We start from the raw sequence: 13650 nt of genomic DNA, 5'->3' as shown, positions 1-13650 counted from the left end.
ACTACACGGTACACGGTACACGGTACCATCGCTCCTGACACCGCGTTGGGATCGGTACCGCGAAACGGAGACCCCTTCAAGTTCGAGCCAGAGGGTCGTCGTTTCAACCTAATTGCGTTTACCATCCGAGAGCGGTTAACGCAACGGCGACTAAGGGGTCCAAATCCAAACTTATTACTCGTTGAGTTTTATACTCGTCGCATCTATCGCATTTACGACACGTACATTGATTCGAACGCGCGATCGAGTAGACGTACTAAACATCGTTCGAAAGGTGCGCCTTTTCGGGGTTCCTGGTCCCTCCACTTCCGGTTAGGAAATTACCAATCGATTTCTGTTCGAACTTGATGGACTGAAATGAACACGTGTACGAATACGAATCGTAATATCGTCGAAACGTGATCGGAAACATAGAGAGGACTCTTGAATTTCATTATTTTCGGTGCAACAATCGCGACTAACTGTTCTCCATTTTGGAGCTGTGCGCTTCGTACGCGACAAGTTTAATTAATTGCCAGAGAAAGGGAAGCGTGAGATCGCGTTAAGCTGCAGGAAGAGGTGCTTTATCCTCGACGGAGAGTCAGGATGCAAGGATTATGTAACCGGTGTCGAATGAGATAGCGATGAGACCGGCAAACCGAGAGCAGACAATGGAAAGGAAACGCTGAAATGTTCGAACGGGTGCTCTCGCAGTCGTCGCTCTGGAATGTTTCTTCGACGGTTTTGCGCTTTAGCTTTCGATACGCGACGCAGCCGTGTAGCGCAGATGAATGTGTAAATCGGAAAAATCGGAGTCGACCGTCTGTCGCGGTGAGAACGTTTTTCATTCCAAACTATTCGAACCTCAACGTTTTTCCAAGACGACGAGTTCGTCGACGCTTGTGAAACGAGGTCTGTACGTGGTATTAGTTCTAGTTTACCGAAGTCTGAATCCACCTTTTCGCGTATGCCAACAGGTAGCTCGGACCACGCTTTAAACGATCGCTTACACGCGGAAGCGCGGCAAAGGTGTAGCTTCACCCCAATTTGGAGAAGCTCGAATTCATTCTTTCCCTCGTTTCGAATTTGTTTAAAAAATGTGCACGTTCGAATCCCGCGAGTTTTGGCAATTTAAACGACTCGAGTTGTTCTCTTTGCTTCCATCGAGCTGACCCTCTTTACCACGTTACGCGTCGAATTCCTGACGGTAAACGTATCTCTCGACTCTTCGAGTAAGGCTTCCCTTTCCACACGCTCCCTAGACACTTGTCGACGTCGACTTCAGCCGACGCGGCCGATCCAAATTGCGTCTGTGGAACCGAGCCTGACGCGAGCTGCGATTACCGAATAGGTCGTCTCGACGCTTGTGACATCGCGCGCGACTCCGTAATGGCATCGTAACGTTCGATATACCTATTAAGCGTGCATACGACTTGCGTGAGAGGGTCACGCTATTTAAAGAAAACCGTTGTATCATCTAAACAAGGTACACGTAAGAATAAGGTATGAGACATACCTATTCACCGCGTGGCCATTGCACTCCGAGACCATCGATCGATCGTGACTTTACCCCTTTTCCTATACTTTCTTTTTTCATTTTCCCCTAGCTGTACGTCGCCATAGAAAATTGTTAACGAAACGTAATTTCGTTCTACGACTGAAATTCCAACTCTGAGTTCGAGTAGCGAATCAAATGGCCTATCGTTCGTTCGTTAACCGAAGTTTCGAATTCTTTCCGAGATAACGATCTTGTCTATCTCTGGTTTCAGACGTGAAAACGTTCGCTCGCAGGGTAAAACGATACGCGACAGACGGTTCGAGAGACCGAGATAGAAACGGGTCAGGATGCGGAACGATCGAGCGGCAAACGATTCATAAAACGATCGCGTCGCGACACAGGCACGCGTTCGCGCGTAACGGTTACTCGCTCGACTATGCCTATATCGCCGAACATTCTGCGCGTGCATAATAGTCGCGAGAAATCATAAATAAATTGGCAGCACGGGGCGCAGTTCGAGGGAGGGAGAAACACGGAGAAAAGCAGAGAGACAGAGGGGATGGTACGTCACTTCCGGTCCATTAAGAGCAACACGGGGGTCACTAGTAATACGCGCAGGGAGTTAATTATAAGAAAGACAGAGGCTCTCATTCGTCCCGAGCGATCAAATTGCACAGACTTTTTTAACGTTTTTCTTGCGACCATCGCCTGACACGCGATACGTGTTTTCTCACATCTAACGTTCTACGAAAGTAAGAATCAACGTTACTCCCCGTAACGCTATTGGAAGAGCGAATGGTACGAGAAGTAAAAAAAAATGATTGCAGGTAAACGAGAACGTCGTTTCGCGTTCGAGCGACATCTGATTCGATCGTTGTCGCATAGTTTCCGATTCATTTACGATGACCTTCCGATTCGATAATACTTCGATCGACGAAATCCGATAATTTTACAGCGATTGGATCTTATCGGCAATCTTATCTGTCTCATCAAGAAGATATATGTACGTAAAACGTTACTTGAAGGGGATACTCAACTTTCTTGTGCATTAAAAATGAAAAGATATTCGATTACAAGTTAAATTCATCTGTTAATAATATATTAACAGACGCAAACGTGTAACGATTATAACATTTTAAGACTATTCGATACGTTCTTCGTATGTGTTACGTTTTAAATGATCCGTTGATTAAAAATTTAAGATGACATCGTCCAAAGCGGTTCGTTGTCTTATCCGATTATCGGCGTAACCTCCGACACTTCCTTCCAAACTCTAATCGCGTTCGTTTCTCGACGCGATCGACGGATAACCGCTCGATCGAAACAGAGCGAGGCGGTCGATAAAATCGACCGTACGACCAAACTAGAAAAAAATTTTTTAACGTTACCTGATTTGCGTGTGATAGGCGGGAGCCGTGTGTTCGGTGTGGGTGGTCAGGAGTTCGGCCGGAACGGTGTCCATGTCGATCGGTTGAGTCCTCGATATCGCGATTGACTGGACCTGAAATACGCCGGGTGTTGTCGGTGAAGGTTGTGGACCAAGCAACGACACGCGTACCATTTCCCTACCTTCGCTGAAAAAACAAATACCACGTCTTGCATGAAAATTGTGTCCAAGCACGTCGAAACGTTAAAGTACAGGTAAGTTTCGGATTAATTTGTCTTTGGAGGTATAATTTTTGACAAGTATCAATAAATAAAAAACGGAATAAATCCTTCCTTTTTAGAGGAAACTATGGGTTAACGTAATTAATTTTAATTTCCTCTGGATTTGGCATAATAATAGAAGGTTACGTCGACTGAATAGTAAGAGCCTTGAAATCGGAAGATCGATTAACATCGCGATCGGCACGAAGAGGTGATCAGCTAATGGTGATTTATTAGGGCTAACTTTCTTTTTCGGTGACGCTCTCTCATAGTCGTCGACTATTTCGTTGGCCTCACGTGTTGCACGAATGGCACCGTGCCAAAGGGTATGTTGACACACGCCAATTTACGGGATTACTCGATAACCGTATCGATATAACAAAGGGCATACACCAGCAAACCATGTTGTTAAAAAATGAAAAATGAAATAAAACATTCCTCGGCTAATTCCACTAGCGTGAGAGGATTTCAAAATAACTAACAGCTGAACCGAATAGGCTAACCGACAACGCTCCAAGGCCAGGTTAACTAATTTTTACTTAATTTATCCGTTCTACAAAGCCAAAGTCAAAGTATCGTTTAATAAAAATTCTCGAGACAACGTCCTTTAAACGCAAAGTTGATCCTCGAGCCTGCCATAAACGAAGTCACCAAGGAGTTATTCTGTTTGTCAGGAAAAAAAAAGCTGTGTGCAAGAAACGACCTTGCGGGGCGATAAAACGAAGAATTCGCGTCGAGACAGAATGTCACCCTATTTGTTCGATGGTTGTTTGCCACCACCCTATGGCGTAAAAGGTGACCCTCTTACTTTTCAAGGGGCACCCCTGCGGATCTGCGTGTACACCGTGGAATCGATATTTTTCTACGACGAGAGTTGCGCAGCGAGCAACTCCGTCAATTGCGAGAATTTTAATCTTCGCCTAAGCGCTCTGTGGAAAAATAAACGCAACCATTGTTTTGCGACGAAACAAGTAGATCAGAAATAAATAAATATATCTAGGATGTTTATCTTTTAGAAGGATCTTCTATTACAAGTATTTAAAAAAAAAAAAGTCTAGACTCTATCGTCGAACGAAGAATGGTTAAACAAGTACGCCATTTTTAATCGAATCATTGATAAGAATCGCATTGATACCTCGAGAGTATCGGTATGGTTAATGTCATCGTAATTGCGGACGTCACGCCCTTTTTCCGCGATAGAAGAAAACGTTGATCGAATCGATGCTCGACACCAACCGAGGCTTCCAACTGCAAGTCGTGTCCTTTGGGTAACATACCACGGCGTTTCGCCAGCGTTGCAGCTAGCTTCTTCAGAGGTCAAACGACACTCCGATATTGATAGGTTGAATTGATAAGTTCATCGAACGTTTAATAGGTTGAGCGTATCTCCGTACAAAATTTACTCGCGAATGATCTCGACTTTGTTTTCGTTACCACCAGCCACCTCTTCTTCTTCTTTTTCTTTACTACTCGGTGTCCTCTTCTTGTACTTTCGTTCGAGGGAAAATTATTATAAAAAAAAAAGAAGAAAAAAAGAAAAAGGGAAGGGAGTTTCACGCGAGGAGAATGAAAGAAACCGAAAGGATAGAGAAACGAAGCCGAGGTCTGACTCCGAAACCGGTTTCACCGGTGCCACGGTCGCGCGACTTTTCATCCCGATGTAGCCGGTTACGAAGGAATCGATCCTGCGACGATAATGCACAAATGTTGCGCGCGTTCGACCAGAGAAATCGACTCGTGCATACATTGGCGTATAGCGTGCATTCGCGACGGATGCGTTGCGTTAACGCCAAAGGTTTGTTGTCGTATTTCTCAAATAGCGATGAAAGCTCAAGTGTACAAGTTACACGTAGATTCATCAAACTCGACCAATGTTTCTCGATAGCTAAACGATACAAACTTGTACTTCGATCTAGACAGAATTTTGTTCCATCCTGTATCGGAGCGTGGCACACTATTTTTCGCACACCCTGTACATACAGCAGCAGTGTTTACGACTCTTGTCCAAGCGTCTCCGCTTGCTTACGCTCTGGTCTCCCGTACCCACGTCCAAAGCTACGCCACGGTAGCGCGTAGTATGACGTCATCGAGCAGTTAAACACCTACCGTACGTATGATTTAAAGTTTAGACCTTGAGCTCGTGATATCATCCCGAAACGTTCCCTCGTGTATATTTACCGCGGAATAGCACGCACGATCGAACGCGCCATCTTCTTCGAACCAACCGCTACGAGCTCTGTACAGTAAGACGCGAAAGTGTTCGAACCGAAAGTAACAGGGAATTGTTTTACTTCCAAGTTATAGGTAATAAAATACGCGAAACGATCGTTCGAATCTATCCCGAGTCAACGAACTCCGCAGTCTTCTCCATCTCCGCCTCTTTCGTTTCTGCGAAATTAGCAGAATCCGCGTTTTGAAAAGTTTAAGACGCGGGTCGATGGACCCATAAAAGACGAGTCGCTCGCACAATGAGCGCAAGAGGGCCGAGAAGAGCGTCTAACGAAATTTTAACCTAGTTCCGTGCAAGATCGTTTTCTGCCGCGTCGGTAAGAGTCATTCGAGAGTATTGGCATCGATCATTCGACGAGCAAGGGGCGGATAGACGGGTGAATACGTGGGCGCCGTTAAGTCTGCAACCTCGCGAGCTCGACCTCGCTGTACAAGTTGCGAATGAGAACGGTCAGTGGTATCGGGAATCTAGCCCAAGTATTCCACAACCGCGTAAAGGTAAACGAGAAATGGAAGCGTATTTGTATCGGTAGGAAATTAAACGTCCAACTGTTTTCTGGCGAACGAACGCGACAAAGCGCTTGGTTCGATAGCGTTAACGGACCCATCGTCGAATGTTTAACGTTTAACGCGAACGATTAGCTCGATGAATAGCTTCGATTAGGTCGACTCTGCTCGGTGTTTTCCATTTTGGAGCAACACACACTCGTCTCGTGCCTGCTTTGGAGCGTATTTTTAACTCCTGACGCTCGTAGGAATTTATGTAACGATCGAACGTATCCGATTGGTGGTGCCGCGATGAACAAGTGTGCACGAAACGTTAACATGTTCGCTATCACGAGTCGTATAAACTTGCCACGCCGATTCTGACGACGAATGACTCATTTTTCGGCGCTCCGAAGCGAGAGGACCCTTGATCTTTTTTACTCTGAGAATTCTGTTTTACACGAGCGAGTGCCGACTTCTAAGCAACTTCGTTCCGTCACCTCTCAAAGTTACAAGTGTTCTTTCTCCTCGTAAAAAATGTACGAATGCCCACGATTTAAATTTTATACATTTACAGTATTAATTCCGTTTGCGTTGCCATAAGTAGAGCTTGAACCAAGTTACGGTGCACGGTATACGTGTTCCCCTAGCGATGCCTGTGGGGTGCAAAGGGTTAAACGCGTGTACTACGGTAACTAACCCCTTTATGGCTACACCCAGCGCGGTGAAAATATATTTTTTAATATACATCAGCCTGTTTTACCGCGAATACATGAAGTCGAACTTGATTTTTATAGTTTGTTTAATAACAAGAACAATGTGAACGATCTAAAAGTGGCGTGTACGAAAAAGCTGAACGCGAAGGTGTTAAATAAAATGACTAGAATTTCAGAGTAGCCTCTGGCGGAGAATTTTCCAAGCAAATGCTAGATAGGAAATGTGTTGAATTGGATTGCCGCGAGTTTACGTATCGTGGCGCAAGCTCCCACACGCGACGTTTCAATTTGTACTCATCACTGGAACGAATTTATTGTTGGAAACTGACCGTGCTCTCGTCGGCTAGCACGTTTCCTGGCCAATTTTCAACAGGAAAAATAAATACTAGAATAAGCTGCACGTTGCGTTCAACAATTACTGAAATTCTAGAGGTGAATCGATTCGAAAATTAAAATTGCGAGGTTTTTGGCAATAACAGAGAGGGACGGGCGATACACGCTGGTCACGCATGACTGACTAACGTCCGTAGCTCGATGTTACGTTCAATACGCGTATTGTTACGACAACGTACAGAGCAACCATCGTGTAAACGCGTAAAGAAACAACGCAGCCGACTGATTTTTATTCCTATTTTCTCTGACAACGTTGTGCAACTCGTGCTTCGCAACGTGGGACGCTCGCGCTTCCTACATTTTTAATGAAATCCGAAAGATGGAGATCAGACTTTCATGAAGAATTAATAAAGAGAAAATTGCGTGATTCTGTCGATACGCGAATAAAGCGTGCACACGCGGTAAGGAGAGCAACGATAACCTGTCGTGGAAAGATAACGCGACGCTATCTTTCGCGGGCTACGGATTCGATTTTGTTTTAATCACCGATAACGGCTTAGAAATACACGCGATCAACCATCGTTGCGTGACTTAAGTTTTGCATCCGACAACTTTTTGTTTGTTTTAATTTAAAAGTAAGTTTGTTCTCGTTTCACTCTTCTTTTTAACCTAATTTTCGTTATGTAACGATACTTATCTTACTTACTTACGTCAGTAGCTGTGTGAATGGTCCGAGTGTCGGAGTGCTCCAGGAAGAAACTAACATCATTTATGCGTGCATTAGGTACTTAACAAATTTTCTGCGAGAGAAAAATGAACGTCGACGGGCGGCGAGCGTAAAAACCGAATCACTGGGTTAACGCGAAAATGGCTGTTACCTGGTCTCGAGCGAGGGATACCGGCGGCTCGACAAAAGGAAAAATCCTGAGGTTCGAAAGAAAGGGTCTGTAGTGTGTCAAGATGGCTCGTCGCCATGGTAACTGGTCAGAGAGCGTACTCGGTCTCTTTTGCATTTCCTCCCCCTCGTGACTACGACAAGTTCCTCATCCTCCACATTTCCCCTCTTATTACATTAGACCGTCCCGTTAACAGACCTATTCGACGAGTGAGATCGATCCTCGCTCGCGATATGCGACGGGATCGTCTCGTCGAACATCGAAAACATCGTGGGCGCATGATAACGCTCGCGACTAATCTCCTATCGTCGCGCTTAAAATAGTTAGAAACGATGGGACGATGGAAGGAGAGTCGACAAGTCGAAACATGGCGAAATACTCATCTAGATTTACGATTCGTTCACCGGTAGATCAAATCCGACTTACAATTACAAGGCTATCCGAATAAACCGTAGTAAGCAGTTTTTATTCGCCGTCTATTATTCGAGGAAACGTCTGTCCATCTCTGGGAGCGGCTCGTCCCGCGAAATCTGTCTGGAATCGCGAATCTTCGAGGTTGTTTATAAGAAAGTAAACGTACATACCTGACAGACGAGAATCCGTCAGCTCCCCGTGGCCGCGGCTCGGGAACGATGACGAGAGCTCCTGTGGGTACTCCTAGCATGCAAGGACCTTTTCACCGAACCACGAAATCGAGCCTCGAACCGAGAGTCACACCGCGATGCTACGCACTTGCAAAAACGCACGCACCAAAAATTGTTGACCGATGCCCGGGCTCGACGCGAACTAAACTACGCCTCTCTGACAGCGACACACGAATCTTATGGGAGCCGATGGAATCGACCGTAAATCCTCGGCACCACGCCTGCGTTTCTATAGACCTCCCTTGCTCTACCTGGTCTCGCTTTAAACTGAGCAGCTAGACACCGATGTCGCGCGGGTGAAACTGCGCCGGTGCTACCCTCTCGCGCTGTCTTTAACAAACTTGCCAACTACCTGCGCCTGCCACGCATGTCGAGACTACACACCACTGTTTTCGAAAGTAGAGGGCGTGACCCCTGCGGTAGACGCCGCGCCGTGCGATCGAACGCGAGAGGCGAAACGTTGTTTTTCGGAAGGAAAATGCGAATAAACAAGGTGCGCCCATACGCCGATCCTCAAACTTCGTAAACGTAGGCGTAAAATATTTTGCTCGAATCGTTTCAAATATACCACTTATCTCGTTTAATTAACGTCCCCGCTCAGGGCCGACCAGTGTGGGTGGGGAAGGCTACGCCATTTCAAAACCGATTGATCGATAATACAGTCATACGAAGATGTAAACAAAAGGGCAAAGACGAGCCGGCGTTACGATATACGGGTAACATCGTATTGCATCCGAATAAGTACGCGTAAAACATGCGTTATCGGATGTATTATAAGCCAGACATGTGCGAATTTGCATTCATCGACGTGCACATTCCTCGCATGACATCATACCTTATCTCGAGGCTCTTGTAATGTATTTTAAATCTTCTCGAGAATGAGGCCATATCGCTACCTTTTGCGTCGGTGTTCCACTTTTCGATTTAAATCAAAATTCCTCGTAATTCGAACGTACTCACAGTATACTTGGTGCGTTCGTTGATATAACGAGCATTCGCGATTCGTCGTCGATAAACCCGAGAGAACAGCTAACAGGAATGAAAAAAAAAAAAAATTCGAAGAAAAAAAGAACATTATACGCGCAACTATTTTCTTGATCTCAAATGTGACACTTACATTGTCGAAAACCGACATTATATATTCCGAGCGCGTACTTTGTCATTTAAACCGGATCAAACGCGATAATGATCGCACTGGGCGATAAGTTAAGTTGAAGTGGTATATTAGGAAGCCGGCGCGCGCGAGCGGAGGCGTCTCTAAATCACCAACTTGAAACTGCAACGATGTTCGACCAGAGATGCGAAAAATTCTTATTTTGGTACAGTTTTCAGGGCACGAATCAAAGTTAAACGTTTCAACGTGATATAAAAATAAAACTGTACAATCGGAAACCAGATCTTGTTCTTGTTGGAAAAATGTTGCAAAACAGGAAAACATTACCATGCATACTACCAAGGATAAAGAGACGACGCATGGTCGATTTCGTATTCCTTCGCTCTACTGTAACGAATGAATTGTTCGAGCAAACACCGATTGCACGCTCGCAAAGTTTTAACATCAGACCGCGCGGTTAAACGAATGGAACGTCTAGAAACGTTATACCGGTACCCATGTACGTATATTGTGTGCCAGATGACGCGATAACTTCCTCGGAGCACGCATAATAACTGATCGAGCATAGAATAACAAAATTATTTACTTACTCGGTATCGGGTACTGACGCGATCAGAGGGGGTAAGCGCCCGTTGTGGTCCAGGAAACAATTGATCTCTGGCTCCTCTTGAACGGGAGTTTCGTACACCAAAGTTTCTACCATCGATCCTTTGCTCGAACCAAAGGAGACTCTGCAAGGATGAGAAACATTATCGCAATTAACCAATGAAAGGTTAAGGAACCAGGTGAAAGAACATTCGCGTGGCACGTTTCCCAGAATGCACGTACAACGGTTTCGTTTTAGCGGAGAGACGACCATCGATGTAAAAAGCGTCGTTAGCCGTGTGGAAAGCCGAAAAAATAGTTGCCGTAAACCTCAATTTCCTATCGCGTGACAGTACTCGAAGCAAGTGAATCGGACACTCGGTAACCGCAGCAGCGGGCGGTCCGATATCAAAATCGAAATCCCGCGATCGAGGTATCGGGTTACGGCGATCAAGCACGGCCGAGATTAAAGCTACGAGTCTGCACGGTTGCCTGTATCTCGTTATACGTTGCAGGACGTGGTAGCATCGACCTTTGAAAACGTTGTAGAAAAGTAATCGAAAACTTTGATGCTAAACACCGGTCATCTCCATTACTGGCCGTATTCAGTTTAGGACACGTGCTACTAATTGGAAACGGTAAAAGGTTTCTTCATTTCCTGGAACATCTTCGTTTTCGGAAATGGTTGATTCATTCGTTGAAGCGATACGAGTGGTTGAAATTTAAAATTAATTATTCGCATTATTTTTTCTATCGCGTTTCAATTCGGATTAAAAATTTAATTCGCATAACGAGTTTTTTCTGTTTTTCTTTTTGGTCCTACGCAACAAGGGTGATTTAAAGGGTTGACGTAGCTAGACGTTGTATTTTTGCTCGCGAAACAGGGTTCTAATCCAAGCTAGACTGACCGTCGACACGGTGCTGCCACACGGTGGAGAAAGTTAATCAACGAAACTGCTTTCCGCAGGGTAACAAACCGACGAGATGCAGAGATCTCGTGGCTTTTCTTACACAGCACAATATTACACTGCACCCCTTTTTGCGATTGCAATTTTTTACCTATTACGTATAAGAATATGAAAATAATTCGCGTTGGTTAGTCTCACGATATCTGTTTTAACGTTTAACGTTGTTCCTAAACAAGTATCAAATCTAAATACGGCAAACGATTTTAAACGCGAACAGTACATCGCGCATAAATCACTTCTAAACGTTAGAAAATGAATAGAATACGTTATCTTTTCGTCACGGCCCGTAGTCCCTTTTAGTTAGGATTGTGTCACCGTTTCAAACTGTCCCCGATGACGTAACGACGATTCGTAACCATCTGCCCACGCACAACTCTCCCGTTTTCTTCTCCAAAACGCGAATTCATTGTTAGAGGGTGATCCATCGCAACACCGAGAATTGTTTCGGACGGAGACGAATAAATCGGTTGCATGCATTATTCAAACATCGCGCTCCCTCGTACCTTTGAAGACTTTTTAAGATCGCCGTCGAGGTGTTTTCAATTGTTAACGAATGCTTTTCTGCGGCGGGCAGCCATGATAAAATTCAATCGAACTCGACAGCGCGTAAAAGATGTGCCCTTCAAACGACCTTCGAGTATATTTAACGATTTTATGATTCTTCCATCGCGAAGAGCTTGTTCCGCGCGAAGAGAGTACCGGATAGTTTCACCGAGCACCCAATCGAGAAAAGTTTCGAGTGGGACGAGTCTTCCTTCTCGCGACGATCGCTTTTCCTACACCCGCGAACGAAATAATGGGACATTCGAAAAATACACCATCCTTTTAACTTGCAATACTTCTGCCAGGAATCAATACTCTAATGGTTTCGGTTTCGCGGAACACCTTGTGTATTCTAATTCTCGCGGAACGTAACGCAACTGTTTGCTATTACTCACTTATAACAATAGCATCGTGAAATGTATTTACGACTGGGTCAACTGTTAAAAGGCGTCAGTTTTTACGAGTATCGTAAATTTTGATCAACGCGTACTTCCTACCGTAAAACAATATACACACGTACATTATAAGAATGGTCGCGAGCGTTCTCCAAATTCAATTGCTACTTTTGTCCGTAAATTAACATTTCAACCGCGCGCATCTTGGCTCATTTATGCCCGTTAAATCGTCTTCGATAAAAAGTCGTCCAAGTAACCAACGATAGAACTATAGTCTACGAAGTTTCGAAACTCGTAACTTTAGCGTGCAAGGACAAAGGCTGTACACGTTAGGCTTTGTTCGAGCACGGTCCACGAGTGGTCGTATGACCGTGACCTACCCAACATGTAAATGTCACGAGGGTTTCTGTGGGATGCGCTGCAAAAGACGGCTTGCAAACCGGTATGGCACGGGATCGTCCATCGTGGAGGGACTTGGATCGCGTTTGCTTTGTAAAGGGATGTCCGATGAAATATATTAACCTACGAATCATTAGTCAAACTTTCTCTCCTATAGCATCGCTGTGCACGCCTGCCACGGAGTCCACCCCCGACTATGCTTCGGTAGCTAATGGCGTGTCGTTTCAGTTGGATTTAAAAAAAGAAACGCGGTTGTATAATTCGACGCTGTTTTACGACTCGATGGATAATTTTAACTCGAGCAAGGCTTCCAACGATCCACCTTGACAGTGAACGAGTCGCTCCGATTTTCCTCTCCCGTTCTATGTCGAACGGCGATACGTTCACTCGACACTCGTAAACGTTCCGATCGTTCTTTCCGTTAAATGATAGTCGGCAAAGTAAAACGATCGATGTTGCTCTTCCGAGGTTGAAAGATGCTCGATCGAAAATTGCCAAAAATAGCAAACACTCCGAGAGAAAGAGAGAGAGAGAGAGGGAGAGTTAATCGGTCGCGCGAGTTTGATATGCCACCGGGAGGAGAAGGTTAAAGACCGAGCGAACCGAATTAGAAAGGTGGTCTCGAATGACCCCTGAACTCTCGGTACTCGGACTCTTTAGCTCTGCCTCTAATCCCTGCTGGGTGTCCTCACCTTTTTAGACTAGTGTGCTTCGCTCCGTTGAAAATTTTGTTCTTTCGATCGCTTCCGACCGTGCTGGTGTCGCTGTTGATGCTGTACAGACTGTCGTCTTTGGTGACTTTCGACGTGTGCAACGTCGACTTCTTCGTCACGGTACCGTTGTGCTTTGGGCTTTCGATCGGCGGGAGCCCCGGCTGCTGATCGCCGGCATGCTCCTCGATTTTCGTCGAGACGATCATCGTTCTGGCCGTGTCGGAGTAATTCCTCGGGGAAACGGCTATTGCCGGCTTCGAGGCCAACGGAGGACGTTCTCTCGGACTCTTCTGTAGCTTACTAGCGCGATAGTTGGCCTGATTCGTGTCTCCTGGTGGCGGCTTGTCGTCCGTTGGTAGCATGTACGACAACATCGTCTTGCCTCCGTTCACCTGCACGGAAAAATAAAAGTGATTCTCACAGCGGAAACGGAAAACGGACACGCGATCGCTGGAATCGACGTGCCTCGAATCGGTTCGGGGTATCCTTTTGCTCATCCGGTCGA

The 13650-nt window shown here is 45.5% G+C and overlaps 1 protein-coding gene across 2 annotated transcripts in view; it reads right to left on the bottom strand.

The window, feature by feature from the left end:
- LOC128872301 (uncharacterized) overlaps positions 1 to 13650 on the bottom strand; it is a 41776-nt gene that overhangs the window by 10871 nt on the left and 17255 nt on the right. For both annotated transcript variants that reach the window (XM_054114855.1, XM_054114856.1), the window contains exons 3-5: positions 13125 to 13537; positions 10133 to 10273; positions 2866 to 3051 (exon numbers count right to left, since the gene is read on the bottom strand). In XM_054114855.1, the coding sequence (XP_053970830.1) occupies positions 2866 to 3051; positions 10133 to 10273; positions 13125 to 13519 (722 nt within the window). In that variant the 5' untranslated portion in view covers positions 13520 to 13537. The remainder of the gene's footprint in view (positions 1 to 2865; positions 3052 to 10132; positions 10274 to 13124; positions 13538 to 13650) is intronic.

The sequence above is a fragment of the Hylaeus volcanicus genome, chromosome 2, assembly GCF_026283585.1.
Source record: "Hylaeus volcanicus isolate JK05 chromosome 2, UHH_iyHylVolc1.0_haploid, whole genome shotgun sequence".
In the NCBI taxonomy this organism is placed as follows: domain Eukaryota; kingdom Metazoa; phylum Arthropoda; class Insecta; order Hymenoptera; family Colletidae; genus Hylaeus; species Hylaeus volcanicus.
The sequence above is the reverse complement of the archived record's forward strand: the minus strand, read 5'-3'. Positions and strand labels throughout refer to the sequence as shown.